Here is a 17,178-nt window from a genome sequence, read left to right on the forward strand (position 1 = left end):
CAAAAAGAGGGACTTTGACCATTTTATACTAAAAACACTCAACTAATGTTTCTAATATGAAACAAATAAGCCCACATTAATGTGAGCGTTTATTAAATAATAATAATGATGATTTCCTCCTGATCTCATTTCCACAGCAGAGAAAACTGTGGTGTATATTGAGGTGGAGGGTGTGGTCTGTGGCTCAGGTGTAGAGTGAGGGTGGGGTGCACCACAGCAGCATGCTGGGACTGCTGAGGGTGGAGGAGGGAGTGATGATGACATCAGAGCTGCAGCACAGAGACCAGTGAACACACAGTCTGTTCATCTTTGCATAGATACAATATACAGCACAATATTGAATGACAGACACGCTGTGGGAGCTTCCACAGATACACTGACGTCAGCATCCAGAGTCCTCCTGCTGCTCCCCCCTCAGAGCCCCGTGATCAGCACCAACACATTCAGTTAGATGACAGAGTCCAGCTGCAGCTAGAATCAGCTCCCCTCTGTGAACAACAGCACAGCGTCAGTGTTTCACACTCAGTGAAAGGAGGAAACAGCAGAAGAACACCATGTGTGCTACGTTTCCCAGGACACACTACAAACTGCACAAATACAGAGCAGCACGTGGAAGGACCTGGAGCTGCATTTACAGAGCTGCAGACAGCGTGATGTCCTGTATGGACAGGTGGAAGGAACCAAGTCCTCAGCTGGAACACTCGTGTTTGTCCACAGACAGGAAACACAGCAGGAAACTTCCTCACAGAAGTGCAGCTCATGGATAACACACTTCCTGTCAGTCAGAATGAGGCTGCAGCCAAACACAGAAAGGTGTTTTTGTCCAGATGAGCCCAGAGAAGAAACACGAGTGTTCACAGACATCAGAAGCTCAGAGAGGTGAAACATGAGGTTGGAGTCCTCGTCAGCATCCAGAAGAGCTGCTGTGAAACCCTGAGTACTCATGACAGACTCTGATGGCACAAACACATCATGATTCAAACAGAAAGACAAACATGGAGCTCCTGATCCTCCTGCATGAGAACAAGCTGACATGAGCGCTGTGTCTGAGAGTGTCTCCCTGTCACAGTGACAATAACACAGCTGCTGCTCACAGTCATTAAACTGACCTGAGGTCAGCTGTGCTCCTTACATATGAACCATGTGACCTCACATCAGTGCTGTGGATGACTGTAGTCATAGAAGAGTAGAGCTGTAGCAGGTGGTGTGAGGAGGAGGTGGTGTATTCTAGTTAACGCAGTACTGAAACACTCCAGCAGAGGGCGCTGTTAAGTCCTTATTGTAACACAGTTACTGTGTGCAGTTAGACTTCATACATAATCTGCACTTATTTCCATCAGACATGCTGTCAGTAAATGATTGGTTTCTATTGATTCTACTTCCTGTTGACTCGTTTGATGACAGTGAAACAATCACAGCTGATTGTGTGATGATGTAAACTGTCACTGTTACATTCAGTGTGTGTGACATAATGTTAGTGCAGGCTGATAACAGCCTGGTTCTGTTAGAAACACATGAACGTGTCCATAGATCAGTGTGTGTTTAACATGAGAGCTTCAGCCCTGCTGATGTGTTAAATAAAGACATGCAGGAAAACTGATGAGACTCTGAAATAACTCTTTATATTTATAATGTAACTCTGCATCAAAAGAACAACAAAGGATCCCAGACAGGTTTCTGTGAACAAAGACCATTCTGATGTTTCTGTGTTTCTAACACTTTGACATTATTAGTAAACAGACTGCAGTGAGCAGCATTTATAAAGAGCTTCTATATAAAGATATGACAGCTGTTTGACAAGTTTATCACTCTGTGTTTGGACCTGATCAGTCCAGCTGTTTACTTGAAACATGTTCATTTACCTGTTCTGTTATATTCATGTTCTTGTCTCTGTTGAAAACACATTTTAATGTCCCTCAGATTTTTCTCCCAGATGAATAAATATAAAAATGACACAAACTGACTGCAGCTACTTTTTGTCCTTTCTGTCAAAAACCTTCATGTGACTCATGAGAGACACGTTTCAGCTGTTTGTGACAGATCAGAGGCCAACAAGTCATTTATAACACTTTCCATCATTGTTTAAAGTTCTCAGTGTTTCTGTGTTGCTGCGTATAGGATCTCCCAGCATCATCACTGTGCTGTCCAATCATTGTGTGCGAGGTTACCCTTATAGTGCGATGTGTGTTTGCACAAAGAGAAGCATGTGTGTCAAATATAAATAAGCACAGAACAGAAACAGCTGCTCGTTTCTTCTGTTTAGAGTCAAGTTAGTGTTTTGTGTCTTTGTTTGAGGCCTGATGTCGAGCAGAGGTGTGTGTAACTGCACTGCTCTGTTATATGTGTGAAGTGTGTGCTTCTCTTCAGCATCATCTTTGTCACTGCTGATTCCTTTGTGTCATCATGTGTTGAGAAGAGAGAACAGTTATAACGGAGGAGCAAAAGGAAGCCCTGAAATCTGCATCAACAAGGAAGTGTTGGCTCACCAGTGATCCCAGCAGAGCCACTGGTTTGGCTCCAGTTGTTCTAGATTCAATGATGTTGTTGCTACAGATACATGTCAGCATCTTTATTGAATTTAATATGAAGCAGAAATGGTGTCATTAGGAGAAGAAGAGGAGAACAAGTCCGGCGAGGAGGCAGCAGCTCTTAAAGATGAAACAGCAGCTCAGCCCTGAGCTCAGAGAGCTGCACATGAAAAAGCTCCTCAAGCAGATCCTGTCAGAGGTTTGTCATCAACAGGAGGAACTGTTCACATCATAGGATGAAGATGCTGTCAGCTGGATGAAGAAGGTTATTTAATGCAAACGTTCACACTGAAGTCAAATTGTTGTCGTGTTGAACAGATTCATGTACTGATCGTCTCCAGAATGTTAGAAGAGCTTCAATGAATCATTAGAAACAACTTACAGCTGCACAGCTGTGTCAAACACATCTGTGTGTCATTGTGGGATTGTTGTGTTTCTACATGTGACACACGTCTAAAACATGCACACAATCTGAACACAAACAGGGACTCATGTGTTCCCACAGCCAGATGCTGAGAGCCATTTCCTTGTAGTCCTGTGTCTACATACATGAACCATTAGATGTTATTGGAATGATTGTCAGCTCTGATAGTTTCATGTGTGTTTAGCTGGACGCTGTTTGATCCTCGACATGTTTAAAGGTGTCCAGTCCTGAGACACTGGGGCTGGAAACAGCTGTGATGTCATTGGACTGTCACACAGACAGAAGTGCATGAAGTGAGCAGCCGAGGAGCCGCTGATGTTTTGGATTCAACAGCATTTGAAAGGTCGACACAGACACATTTGCACACAGAAAGCTGAATCTGTCATATGCCACAGTGAACTCACTGTTCAGTGTTTTTCAGGAAGCTTCTTAACTGCCTCTGCTGCCAAACAAGCAGCTGATGTCCTTGAGAAGAAGCTGAAGAAGTCTTCAACAACAAATACAGGAAGTGGACTTTCAAATACTAGATTCACTTTAGACTCACAGAGAAATGACTCAACCAGCTGTGTTTGACTATATGAAAGGTCAGTGTGTGTCTGCACACAGACTGTTGTGTTGGACTGTTATTCAGTTGTCTGCTGAATGTTTTCAAATGTCTGCATCTCAGCTGTGATGAGGCTGGGGGTCATGGGAGGCCACCGTAGCAGCCTCTTCAACATCATGACATCATCATAAATGCTGCTGGACTGTCTGATGGGCTGACGGTGAAAAAGCCGTCGGGAAGGAAACAGAAGACATTTCAGAGGCTGCAGCAGATTTCTTTGATTCGGGGCCTTTTTCAGCTTTATTGGACAGAGCAGTGAAGATAAGTGACAGCAAAGCAGAGAGAAAGGGGGCGTGGCCCGGGTCAAAGCCAGGCCAGCTGCTCTCCACCTCGTGGTCACCTGCTCATCCTAGTGAGCTCCACCAGCAGCCCTTTCACACACTTTACACTGTCAAACACTGTGTGTGGACCTCAGCTAACAACAGGCTACATTTAAGTCTGGACTACATGCTTTTATATTGTTTTTATTCCATCAGCAGCTCAACATCATGAGCAGCTTTGACATAAAGACATCAAACTCAAGCTGACTTTAAACTACTTTTAATACAGGGGCTCAAAAACAACAACATCTTTATTATATATCAGGACACAAAGTCATTTCATCTCAAAGGGAAACAGCTTTATTTGGAATAACCAGCACTATCAACTGGTTTGGGATCTCCACCAGTTTCATGTCTTTGCAGCTTCTCCAACAAAGTTCCTGTAAAATCAGCATGTTTGTCTTTATTGGTTTGATAGTGATTGATTATTCAGTCCCAATCTGCTGTCATCTAAAGAACAAAATGATGTTTCTATGAGTCACAAAGCTCCAGATGTTGTCGGCTTCACAAAGAAAACAAAGAACTTAAACACAAAGTGTTTGGAGCCAAAATGTTCCCAAGCTGCTCTTTTTGAAATGGCAGAGGTACAGTGGTGTCTAACAGCACACTGTGGAAGGCAAACATGTTATTGTTGGATGAAACTTCATGAATCCTTTGTAGATTTGAGCTGTTGGAGCCTTTCTTTTCTCTTCAGGTGTACAGATGCTGAGGAGGCAGGTGAAGCAGGTGGAGCTGTTGTGATGCTGGCAGAGGGTGTGTCTTAGTAACTCTGTGAGGCAGAACTGGATCCAACATTGTGGATGTGTTGATGTTGGAGCCATTAAGAGTCTCTGGCCACACTGTAGGATTTCCCTTTGATCCACTGTGGGGGCATTTTGGAGTCTGTCAGTGAAACTCTTCATGTTTGTGTTTGACTCCAGTTTATAGAAACAGAGAAATGTGTCATGCTTTTGTTCGGCCTCCACAAATACACACATTTGTTCATTGGTTGGACTTTTTGGAAGGAGACACATTGAAAACCATGTTAATAAGATCTTGTTGTTTCCTGTGGATCCGACACAGAGAGTGGACTTCAGACAGAAAGCGTGGAAGAGATTTTAGAGGCCGTGTGTGGCAACAGGAAGTTTCTGTGTGTTTGCTGATCTTACATGTGGAAAACAACACGTGATGTTTGTGAAGTTCTACAATGATCATTGTTCTCACAGCATTTTGAGTGGGAACAGTTCAAACTGGGAGTAGTGGGAGTTATTTACTGATTGAAACAAGCTGAATGTTTCTGTGACGATGAAGATCAGCAGCTCAGCTGATCAATGAACTGACATCTATCAGTCGTTTCATGAGATGAAGTCATCAGCAGACATTTGTTCTGACTGTGTGATGAATGTCAGAACGTCAGGGCTCTGCTTTAGTCACTGCTTGATGATCATTGGCTCATTGTTGAATCCAGGGGCCAGTCTGACCTCTGACCTTTGCTGCAGGTCTTCTGTGTTATCTCCACTTTCATGTCTGATCTTCTGCTGTATCGTCCAAAATAAACATCTGGATCATTTCCAACACTTCAGCAGATCTTTAGTTTGGGCAGTGCAGCACAGAATAACACATATTGTACTATACTGCCCACTTCCTGATCTTATTGGATCTGTGTGTGAGGTTGGTGAAGGAAACACATGTTTACTGAGTGAGTCGCTGCCATTAGGAACTAGTTTTTATATCACAGCCTGGAAATCACACAGGACCATTTCTGCAAGTGAAAAGTCGTCATTGGAGGAAAATGATTATGTAGTTTGTGCGACTGAAGAATTGTCCCAACTACATGTGCTGCTGACCCTTGACCTTTTCTTTAGGTGCACAGAGGAGTCTGTGGGAACATCCAGAACTGAGGTATCTTGTGTACAAACGTGTTCAGACCAGATGTCAAATGATGTCAGATGTCATCCGTGAATGGATGCAACTGTGGATCGTTCCAATAAAATGAGGCAGTTTTGTAAGTACAAGCCCACTACAACCCATCATCAACATTTTAAATTACATTATACATCTTCACTGATATAAAGCACCACTATTTTAACCTGATTCACTTTTTCCACCCTAACAGTTCATTCCTCAAATCAAACAAGATATTTGACCCTAAAAAAATGCATCAACAAATAATTTTGTAATAAAATATTTATTCTTCAACTTTTACAAGTGAAATCAAACAAGTGTGTTTAAGAGTGAAACCAGAGTGGAAGCTGCTCATATAGAGTCCAACCCAGGCTAAAGTAAGCTGAGTAGAGCAGCACCATCAAAGTGTCGGCTCTCTGAACACGGTGCAAGATCGCCATCTGCAGGACAAAACTAGTTTTTCTCGCCCTCCTCGTCAACATCAAGATGATGTCATCGTACAGCAACTGATTCCCTGTCCGTCTGGAACAAAGCATTTACATTAAAAAAGACATTTACAGAAAATACAAACACCAACAACACATCTCATCATCACATGATATTTTATTATTTATTATATTATATATTTTTATTGTACCATCAACATCAACAAATACCAGCATATTTTCTTTGAGATTGAGTAGAGTGGACCTTTCCCTTGGTTCGCTTCCTGCTCGCAGCATCAGCTGACCTCTGACTTCCTGGTTAAGGTCTCTCAGCGTTGACTGGAATATCAAATCGGACTCACACCATGTTCTTGTAATGTGGTCATGTCTGTCCACTGTTTGAAGAGCATCTCTGGCCTAAACACAATAGGAAGAACAACAACACGGCAAAAAAAACCAACACATTTCCATATTAGATGAAGGGCACCGTAACTGGAAATGGTAACATTCATCTGATGCTGCTTTGGATTTATCTTCTGTTTTAGATCAACTTTGATCACTTCGAGCCATCTTAAGTCCGTTTGTTCTAACTTCTCACTAACATCTCGTATGATTTCAGATCCCTGCTGTTCCCCAGCTGCCCTGTAGGTTTGTGCTTTGACCTCCAGAGGGCGACAAATCAGCACAGACAGAGAGCTCCATTCAAACTTTGCTGCCATCAGGAATAATTCTTCAAATATAATCATCAGTGTTTGAGCAGTTATGATATCAGGGACAATCTAGACATGTGTGACAATACTGAACATGTCACATGACACACCTCAAACATCATGTGATCCACTCTCAGTCTGCACTTTCATTCATGACTTCAACAGGTTGAAATGAGCTTTGAAGAAACATTCAGTGAAATAAATCTTTCATGGATTCATGTGAGCAGCAGATGAACTTTACAAAGAATCAGTGGATTTATCTTCTGTTTTAGATCAACTTTGATCACTTCGAGCCATCTTAAGTCCGTTTGTTCTTCTCACTCACTAACATCTCGTATGATTTCAGATCCCTGCTGTTCCCCAGCTGCCCTGTAGGTGGCCTCAGTGTGTCTCACACCATTTACAGATGATTACAGGTCGTTTACAGTTCAAACAGGTCCAACATAAGAAATATGCAGAAAATATCCTGCTATAACAGTTTGGGTCAAAGTGCAGATGTTCCAGATGTTCTGAGTCTGTCTGTGTTTCATGTTAACATGTAGATGTTGGACCAAAGTGAAGCTTTTTGATGTGACAGCAGGAATGTGAAGTGTAACTCTGAGCTGTAGGAAATGAAACTAAACGGACTTTTTCTCCTTTATTTATAGGAAAGTGTAGGAGAGCAACAGATGAACAAGCGTTACTGTAACAGGAAACATCAGAGGACCTTTATGTTCATCATCATCACTGTTTCCTTGTTCTGTCACAAACACACAACACTTCCTGCTCTCTCTCTGATGGATCTGATTGGCTGTTTCATTCACAGGAGGTCAGGGCGTCACACAAACAGCTTTAACTGCACAACGACACACTTTAAATCATCTACAGACAAACCTGTGTGTTTGATTTATGAAGAAATAATAAAGACGTGTGTACAGCTGTCCATGAAGCAGCTTCTCACACAAACTCTGACACTTCAGCCACTTTAATTCCTGCAAAGCTGCGTAATAAAGAGCTGTGACTGCTATGAGCTGCTGATGATGACTGCATGAAGCTCTCAGCTGAAGCTTCTTTCATTTATTTTAATGTTAATGTCGCCTTTTTAAGTCTGTGTGAGGATTTTAATGACACACATTAAAGGAGCTTCTTTGATTAAAACCAAATTCATGTTGATTTTCAGCCTGAAATGATAAAAACTTTAATAATTCTGTTTATAATCATCAACCTGGAGACTAATGAAAAGTATAATAGTGAAAAAAAGCCTTTATTATTTGAGTAATGCCTGAATCTGCTCAGAGACGACACAGAGGTGTTGATGACAGTTTGACATTAACTGAATTAAAAACAAAGTGCTCTTATTGTGAAAATCTGCCTCCTACTTCTTTAAATCATTTTTATGTATTTTTTAACCTCACAGTGAAACATTGAGGCATTAATCTGACACAGTTTGATCAGCAGCTGTGTTTTCACTGACGTTTCACTTTGATTTGTTCAGACTGAGCAGAGAGGATCGGTTCTCTGTGTGCGCACTGCTGAGAAACACAAGCTCATTTCTGCTGTTTCATGAAAAGTGTTATGGAGGAACAAGAAGTTCAGCCTCTAAACTCTCAGCGTGAGGACTGAGTGAAGAGTTTCAGAGCAGAGAGTTTTGGCTCACAGCTTTTAGCGTCTACACAAAGAGACGATTACGCACTTGATCTGAGAACATCTCCACCTCCTACAAACAAACTCTCCTACGAGCAGCTGTCACAACCACAACAGGCAGAAGACTGGATTTCTTCAGGTCAGATTTCATGCAGTTTGCATAAATTGTGTGTCACAGACTTTGTAGTTCACATTTGTGTGACTCGTTTAAATCTTCTCCTCCTGAAAGTGAAACTCTTACAAACACATCAGGCCACAACCTGCTGCAGGTTAATGATTGATCTGAAGGCAGCTGACCTTTGAGCAGGAACTTGTGAGTCTTTTATTGTGTTTAGCACTGCCAAGTGCTGGCCTCTGCTTCCACCATCACATTTACACTGGTAGGTTCAGCACTGCTGCCTGCTTCAGACTGAATCCAGCAGCACAAAGACACAAGTTAATAAAATCAGCATCTATTCCTTTATCACTGCTTTGTTACAGAGGAGAACAACGCTCCAGTAACGCGTAATCCGATTACTTTTTTGAAGTAACGAGTAAAGTAAGGGATTACTATTGCAAAAACGGTAATTAGATTGCCGTTACCTTCCCGTAGGAACGCTGTGTTACTGCGTTACTAAAACCGTGATTTTTTTGCGAGAATGTCTCACGACAGTGACGTAAGCGAGTGCGACGTTCGTGACAACAGCTGTGTGCAGATCAACAATGGATCACATATCGAGTGCAGAGAGAGTATGAGCGTGCAGCGTTTAAAGCGTGGAAGTACTGACCTTACTTTGAGTTTGATTCCATAAAAAGTGACAAAAACATTAGTGTCCGCTGTGCGTGGGAAGAAAACTTCTTTTTACAGCGAAAAAACCCCTAAACTTCCAACAAGCACCGAGTAGCTACGACGTAATGGGAAACTCACAGAGAAACTCACGGATTCTTCCACTGACCGCGGCACACCTGCACCAGGGTAACCCTCCGCCTGCCCCACTCCTGCTTTACAGGTGAAAATAGAGCAACAGGACCGCTGAGTCTTTGACTTTATTTATTTTCTGCTGTGTTTCACTTGCATCTATTTGAAAGAGTGAGTGTAAACACAAAAAATATTTTATTTTATGTGCTGGAATGTGCAGAAAATAGGTTTAAATGTTAAACTAATTTCTTCCAGTCAGAGAATGTTGCAGATAATTAAATGTTTGCTTGATGCATAAAGTTAAAAGATTAAATCTAATAAAACAAGTTTTAAAAAGAGACTTTTCCATTTGATTACATTTTGTATGATGGATTATGCAGAAAAAGTAGAATTGGGCTGAAAGATCTATCGCTTTATCACCTACTCAGGTTGTAAATCGTGTTTTTAAAAAGTAACTAAGTAACTAATTACTTTTGAAAATAAGTAATCAGTAAAGTAACGGGATTACTTTTTGGGGGAAGTAATCAGTAATTAGTTACTGATTACTTTTTTCAAGTAACTTGCCCAACACTGGACAGAGTGTTGGCTTCATCACCGACACACGTCACCACATCAGGAAACAGCTGGTTCAGTGAGTATTTAAGGTTCACTGCAGACAAACTGGAGAAAAACGAATCACATGAAACATTTGTTACTGGTTTCTGACCTCGTCGTAGAGACTCACATACCTGTGTTCTGCTATCAGTGTGATCACATGTGCTGGTACAGTTTGCCAGGTTGACCCATGTAACCTCCACTATCCTGTAGACGTGGGATATGTTTCACATATGGATCGCTTCATTACTCGACTATGACTGTGTGCTTCACAGGTGCTTACTGAAGTGCTGCTTTACACAAAACCAGACAGTAAAAATAAGAACTGCAGGTCCAGACCACAGGTTTATGTGTTGATAATGATGATGTGCAGTCACTCATTGTCACAGGATACTTCCTGCAATGATGCTACAGGTCACGCAGTTCTGCAGAAGTGGAGGAAACAGATGCTTTTCCTAACAGAGACACTTTAATGACTTAAAGAATCTAACTGACACACAAACCTCAGTTTGTCTGACATTCATGAGAGTAAATGCTCCTGAATGTTCTGTTAGTTCACTGGATGTTCACCTGACTTCAAATGTAAAGATCCCTGAGACAAACTCTCACGAGTTCAGCGGCGACACGATCGCACAACCAGCCGCGACGTTAAAGGCCGACGCGCTCACTACCTTTGGTTACAGCTCTCAGCTCACACGACATACACAAAAATAATGACAACACGAGTCCTCTGTAGGACGTCACTGTGGTTTACTGACAATGTTCTCAACAACAGACGCACAACCCTGGTTTGGTCTGGTTATTTGTGTTGTACGGCTTCGTTGGTCTGACGAGCTTTTAGGGATGTCAGCAGAAGGATTTCACGTGCTGAGGTCATATTTATGAATCAATCTGAACAGCTAATACTTTACCTCTTTATTTTATAACACATATGAACACGTTATAGTAGATTTGTGCAATGTGTGTTTCACGTCTTTATGGGCGTATAAATCTGTAAACAGGCTGATGGGTGTGTGTCTGTTTATTGTAGCGGTGCAGAAATGTTAAAAATGATGATAATAACAACACTTCTCACATCAGGCTACAACACAAACCTCCTGATAGCTGCAAACAGCAAAACCCCCAACGACAGGCACACAAAGAGCGAGCAGGGACCCACCCTGACAGCATGTGAGCCTCCTACTACGACTCACTGTGGAGCAACACAACACCAGGAGACGGAGGATACGAGAGAGGATACAACTGCTGTGGGGGAGCAGCCACACACTCCACAGGAGACGACGGGGTGAGAGATGGTTCGGTGCTCCTAACATCATGTGGACGCTCGTCTGCCACATAAACAAACCTCACCTAACCCCACCTCCTTTCTCTTTTTGCAGGGTGGGGTGCTCCATCCTTACACACTTTGTACCACGTGGCGCTCCATCTATTCGTTTACCTTCTTGGGTCTCTTCCTCCTCTGTCCCAGCCCGTTGAGGCGATCGCTGGGGTCCAGCCTGTAGTGGGAGTGGCTGTCCTCGCTCATCCTGTCCCCGTCCACGCCGGGTTATTCCTTTCTTCTTTCTGTCCTCTGAATCGAGCTGACCTCTCTCCTCTCTGGTCCTCGCTCTCTGAGCCGGCGGAGCATGAGAGAGAGGAGTGGTTGGGGAGAGGGAGGGGAGACGAGCGAGGGAGGGAGGGAGCACAATGGTGTTGCCATGGCAGCAGCTGCCACCAGTGTTTATCTGGAAACGTCGCTGGCAAACCAGAATAGTTGCCACACGTTGCCACACTCGCACACTCGGCAGCCACACGTTTGTGTGCGACCTGCCCGTGGCTTCCTCGTTACAGACACACCGAGAGGAAACGCTCAGACACAAAGGCCGAACATGAACGAACACTCGTGTGTGGGAGGAACAGGGCACAGACTCCACGCCGTCGTTAAAGATGGCGTGTGTGCTAAACGGAGCTGTGCGCTGATTGATCAGTCAAGTGAAAAAAACAAAGGAAGCTGTCTGGATGGAGTTTGCTGCTCCCACTAATCAAAGAGATGCATCACAGCTGGAGCTGATTGATGCACGAGCCACCGTTTGCACAATCCCACCGACTCCACGCTTGTGTTTCCTTTCTGCACCATGTTGTTAACACTGACCCCACACGGTGTTCATGAGCTAAAGAAATCACGATGATTGATTGATTTCACTGACTCGTCTGCACAGAGCATTTTGTAGGTTACAGCATGAAACGACTGTAATCTCCACATTTACACTCACAGTTTCTGTTTTACTCTCAAACTGATCAATAACAGCTTTCCTGTGTAACAAACACACAAAATAAAACAACTGTACCACCAATCAAACACAAGGAAAATAAATGATATTGTGAGTTCAGCAGTGGGTCTGTGACCGGTGTGTAAGAGGACGATAGATGAGTGGGTGTTTGTAGAAACAACCTTTGTGATTTAAATGTGAGACAGCAAAGCGTCAGACAGAAGCCTGAGCTGAATATTTCCTGTGATATGAAGTCACCGTGTTTGGGTCGGTCAGTCGACTACTACTCAGTGAGTGTCCCACACACACACAGACCCACACAGACCCACACAGATCTTAATGATGGCCTCAGGCTTTGAGCTCCCACTAACAGCAGGTCCCAGCAGCATCCCATCAATAGTGATGAAAAATGCAGCTACAGCTGCTTTTCCACTACTGGAAGTTAATCAGGTCAAAGCTGGAGCTTCACCCTGTTCAGACTGAACCATGTGAGCCGGCCTCGCTCCACAGAGGACGCCTCCAGGACAAACGTGGGCTCCATCGAGGCCCACAGCTGCTGTGACATCGTGGACGTGTTCTTCAGCTTGTTTTTCAAACAATCTCAGCAAACGTGCCAAAATCATCTTCAGTGAGACTCTGTGGCACACAATCCAAAAACAAAGAAGGCTAAAGGACATGCTCTGTCCTCTGTGTGACCCACAGTCGTGGCTCAAATGTGGGACTGTGGCCTGGTGTGACCTGAACACTGTGGGAACCTGAGGGGCAAATCTGAGGATTTCATTTGGCTTTTTCATTAGAGATAAGATGGATTATGTGAATGAAAAGGCAACACACACACACACGTAGGGTAGCTGTAGCCCGACTGGCTCATCTGCTAATCAGAGGGTTGCTGGTTCGATACCTGGGATCCAAAGTGCAAACTCTTGGGGAACGAGTCTACTTTGTGTGCATCTGAGGTTGAAGCGGAGCTGGTTTCAATAAACTGCTAGTTTCCCTTTCATACTCCTGAAGGACGTTCCTCACAAAGAGCGAGGCAGCAAGTCTGTGCAGGTCCTCAGAGTTTCATCTCTCACCCAGTTCCAAGCCCAGTTTGTGTCCCAGATACATGCCACTGATGGCCAGGAAGTGACATCACTGGATCAGTTATGAGAGCGAACCCTTCAAGACTCAAACCTGCCTGGCAACGAGGGAAACGGCTACACAGGAAGTCCAGTGACGGGGTGCAGATGTTCCATCACCGGGATGTCATCGCTTGTTGTGTTTGCGTCACGGGACTTCCAGGTTGTGTTGCTGTAACAGCCCCACCCACACCGAGGTGGTGCTCAACTGTAACTGAGAAACAGAGTCGAGTAGAGTCGAGTAGAGTCAAGTTGAGCTGAGGCAGTTATGTTCTACTGGAAAAGAGGCGACTGTGGCTCAGGACGTCAGTCGGTAGTTCGATCCCCGGCTGCTCCAGTCTGCGTGCCAAAGTCACCTTGGGCGGGATACTGGCCCCTGTTGCTGCCAGTGCTTTTATTAGATGCTCTGGAACTGGTTTAGTGCTTAGGGAGGGTAGAAGAGTGCTGTATAAGAACCAGTGCATTTACCATTTACCATTACTCTGGTTGCCAGTTTGCTACGGTCACCAGCGGTTTGTACAGAGGACACAGACCTGTATGTGAACAGATAGGGAGAGTGTTTAACTCCAGAGGAAAAGAGGCTTTCAGGTGCTGCATGTTCCACATGTGCACTGCACATCTGCAGCTAGTAGCTGAGGAGTGGTGTCCACGCACGCGACGTCCATAACCCCTCTGTCCTCCACAGGGGCTGAGATCCAGCTCTTTGGGCCCTCACAACCCCAACATCGCTCTCACACACAGCACCTGCTCCGGTCAGCTGATTAGACAGCTCATTGTGTGTGTGCGAGGTGAATTAAGGTTATTATAAAGGACAGATATCATGTCTCATCTGGGAGAGCAGCCAGCAGCTGCAGGAGGTGAGCATCCAACGACATGATGAACCCAAAGACTCCAGCTCAGCCAAACTACAGTTACAGATTACAGTTACACTCCTAACTCTTCCTGCAGTATTTAAGAAAGACGTCAGTGATTCAGACCAAAACTGCTCTGCTAACTTCACATTTACTAAACATTAATGTTCCCAACACAGATTTACATGAGAATGACAGGACATCATAGCCCCCCCTGCCCCCCCTGATATTACATCACTTCAATCCCAAACAGAAGGAAAGGAAAGATCAAATCTGTCTTGAACCTCTGCTTCAAAGTTACAGGAACACTGGAGTCACTCTCACTGTCAGAGACCTCAGTGTGTTGGAAGCTGCTAGAAGAAGCAGATGGGGGAGAGGAAGAGGAGGGCCACGGTGCTGATCTGAGGAAGTCTTCTGATCAAACCACAGCAGACCAACAAGCCCGACGTCGTTCTGATCCAACATGAAGGCTTCCATCTGTCTATTCTGTCACATCGCACACGTCTCAAGTCATCCTGTTCAACCCATCACAACATAATAGTAACAATAAAACAAAGGCAGTGGAGCGTTCACCACGAGCTTCTACAAAAGTGCACGTTCATTTTAATAAAACTGTTTTTACAGCAGTGTGCGAACATTAATATGTTGTAACCAAACGTTTGTTACACCAGCTGCACTGAACCTGTGGAGACTGGAAGTTATTTGCTGCTGGTTTGTTCAGACCTGTTACTGCACACCTTGCATAGTTTGCATAGTTTCCTTCACTGCATGCAAAGAGACGAGGCGGGTGGAAACCTGCGACCCTGAACACATCACCAGTCCATCACAGTCAAACACTCACGGCTGTAATCTATTTCAAATCAAAGTGTTTGCACGGTGAGAAGAAGCTGGCGTCGCTGGGGGAGCGTGCGCCCGGCTGCACTTAAACACAATCTTCATTGGTGCTGTGAAACATCCACGTCTCACTTCATCTGCAAAGAAACCTGATGCATCGCTTTGGAAATATTTGAAATCCCTCATTTGTCACTATGCACGACGAGTCGACCGGCTGACCAACCTCAGGTTATGCAGCGAGTGCTGAGAAGCAGCTAAATGGCTGCAGTGACTTTATTCCCTGAGTGGGTGTGTGTGCATGAAAGCCAAAGGGGGGCTGTGTAAGAGACAAGGGCACTCTCTGTTGTGCTCACAAAGAGGAAACCAAGATCTGGATTTTATGGCCGAAAGAAGAAAACATCTTTTCAAAGTTTCCCAGGCCCACTGTGGAGACGCCCACAGCTCCCAGTGACACTGACCCACACTGACACCACCTCCATTCCTCACTGTGATAGGCCGGGAGGAGAAGATCCACACACACATTCACATCAGGACAAAGTCCCACATTCCCCTGTGCCACACACACACACACACACACACACACACACACACACACACACACACACACACACACACACACACACACACACACACACACGTCCTGCATGCTAAGAAGTGAGTGAAGGATGCAGAGGTGTTGAGACGGACACTGAGGATGTGGGAGCACAGACACCGTTCAGCCTGTGTTTGTGTATCAGAATGAATCAGGCAGAAAAACATTCAAAGCAAACTGGTTGTCCTAAAGTGAATCAGGCTGCAGTCAAACTTCAGCTCATCTCTCATCAAAGCTCCCAGATCGATTCGTGCTCCAGTTTCACCATTTCAGCAACACTGTGGGAGAACGGGGTCAGCTTCCAGCAGGGGCCACGATTATGCACAGAAGGAAGACGGGACACGGCCGGTCCTTCAACCATCGTATGGATGTAAGAGCCTAACACAGGTAACACAGGTCACAGCAGCAGAGCTGGTAGCAGCTTTGTGCGCTTGTAGAAAACTCAGCGGTACTGCAGAGGTTGTGTACTTTACCAGGGAAACGTATGTATTTTGTGTGTGGTTTAAGATTTCCAGGTTGTGTGTTCTCCTGTTTTATTCAGTTTATCAGAAGTCAGCAACTAAAATGTAAAAGCAGCTAAAAAGAAAAGACAATGATAGCATTGTGTGCACAGTGTGTTACAGAGCTGTTGGTGGCAGTCCAATCCAATCCAATCTTATTTATAAAGCACTTTAAAATAGCCAGCACAGGAACAAAGTGCTGCACGGAAAATAAGTTAAAACAATAGAACAACAGAAAACAGCAAAATAAATAAATAAAACACATAAAACATCAAATGAAAACAAAACAAGATAAAACAGCATCGAATCACCTAAAAACAACTGAAATAAAAACCAACATCTCACGTGGTGTCAAAGCTCAGGGTAAAGAGGCGGGTTTTCAAGACTTAAAAACAGGTAAAGAAGAGGCCTGTCTGATCTCCAAAGGAAGCTCGCTCCACAGTTTGCAGCTGCTACAGCAAAAGCAGGATCTCCTCTAAGTTTACGCCCAGTCCTGGGTACATGCAGGAGCAGCTGATCAGCTGGCCTGTATGAGGCTGTCGCAGCTCAGAGAGATGAGATGGGGCGAGGCCATGGAGAGCTTTAAAAGTAAATAAAAGAATTTTAAAATGAATCCTAAAAGAAATGGGCAGCCAGTGACGTGAAGCTAAAACAGGGGAAATGTGCTCAAACTTTCGAGTGCCAGTTAAAAGACGAGCTGCAGCATTTTGACTAATATATGATGCGCTGACCCCAACATGAAGGTCATCACAGTAATGCAGCCGAGTGCTGACAAAGGCGTGGATCAAAGTGCTGCCGTGAAAGAATTGGCTTTGTTTTTGCAGCTGCCTGAGCTGAAAGAAGCTAGATTTGACCACTGCCTTGATTTGACCACTGCAGGTAGAATGAAATGCCAGCATGTTGTTCACACTTCTTACCTGAGCTGTTCTCCAGCGCATCCGTGAGTGTGGCTGTGAACAGAGGAAGCACTCGAGCAGAAAGTGCTCGTGTGAATGAGTTCAGAGTAGAGCAGCTCGATGTGGGA

The 17,178-nt window shown here is 44.3% G+C and overlaps 1 protein-coding gene and 1 long non-coding RNA gene across 2 annotated transcripts in view; both read right to left on the reverse strand.

The window, feature by feature from the left end:
* Positions 1-17,178, reverse strand: part of LOC112432149 (uncharacterized) — a 499,305-nt gene that overhangs the window by 74,041 nt on the left and 408,086 nt on the right. The window lies entirely within an intron of this gene.
* LOC143420650 (uncharacterized) lies at positions 6,102-14,177 on the reverse strand. The gene is made up of 3 exons (XM_076888791.1): positions 11,449-14,177; positions 6,417-6,602; positions 6,102-6,282 (listed from the first exon to the last, which is right to left on the reverse strand). The coding sequence occupies exons 1-3, from the start codon at positions 11,533-11,535 to the stop codon at positions 6,253-6,255; spliced, it is 303 nt and encodes a 100-aa protein (XP_076744906.1). The 5' UTR covers positions 11,536-14,177; the 3' UTR covers positions 6,102-6,252.

Source organism: Maylandia zebra, linkage group LG2, assembly GCF_041146795.1.
Source record: "Maylandia zebra isolate NMK-2024a linkage group LG2, Mzebra_GT3a, whole genome shotgun sequence".
Lineage (NCBI taxonomy): Eukaryota > Metazoa > Chordata > Actinopteri > Cichliformes > Cichlidae > Maylandia > Maylandia zebra.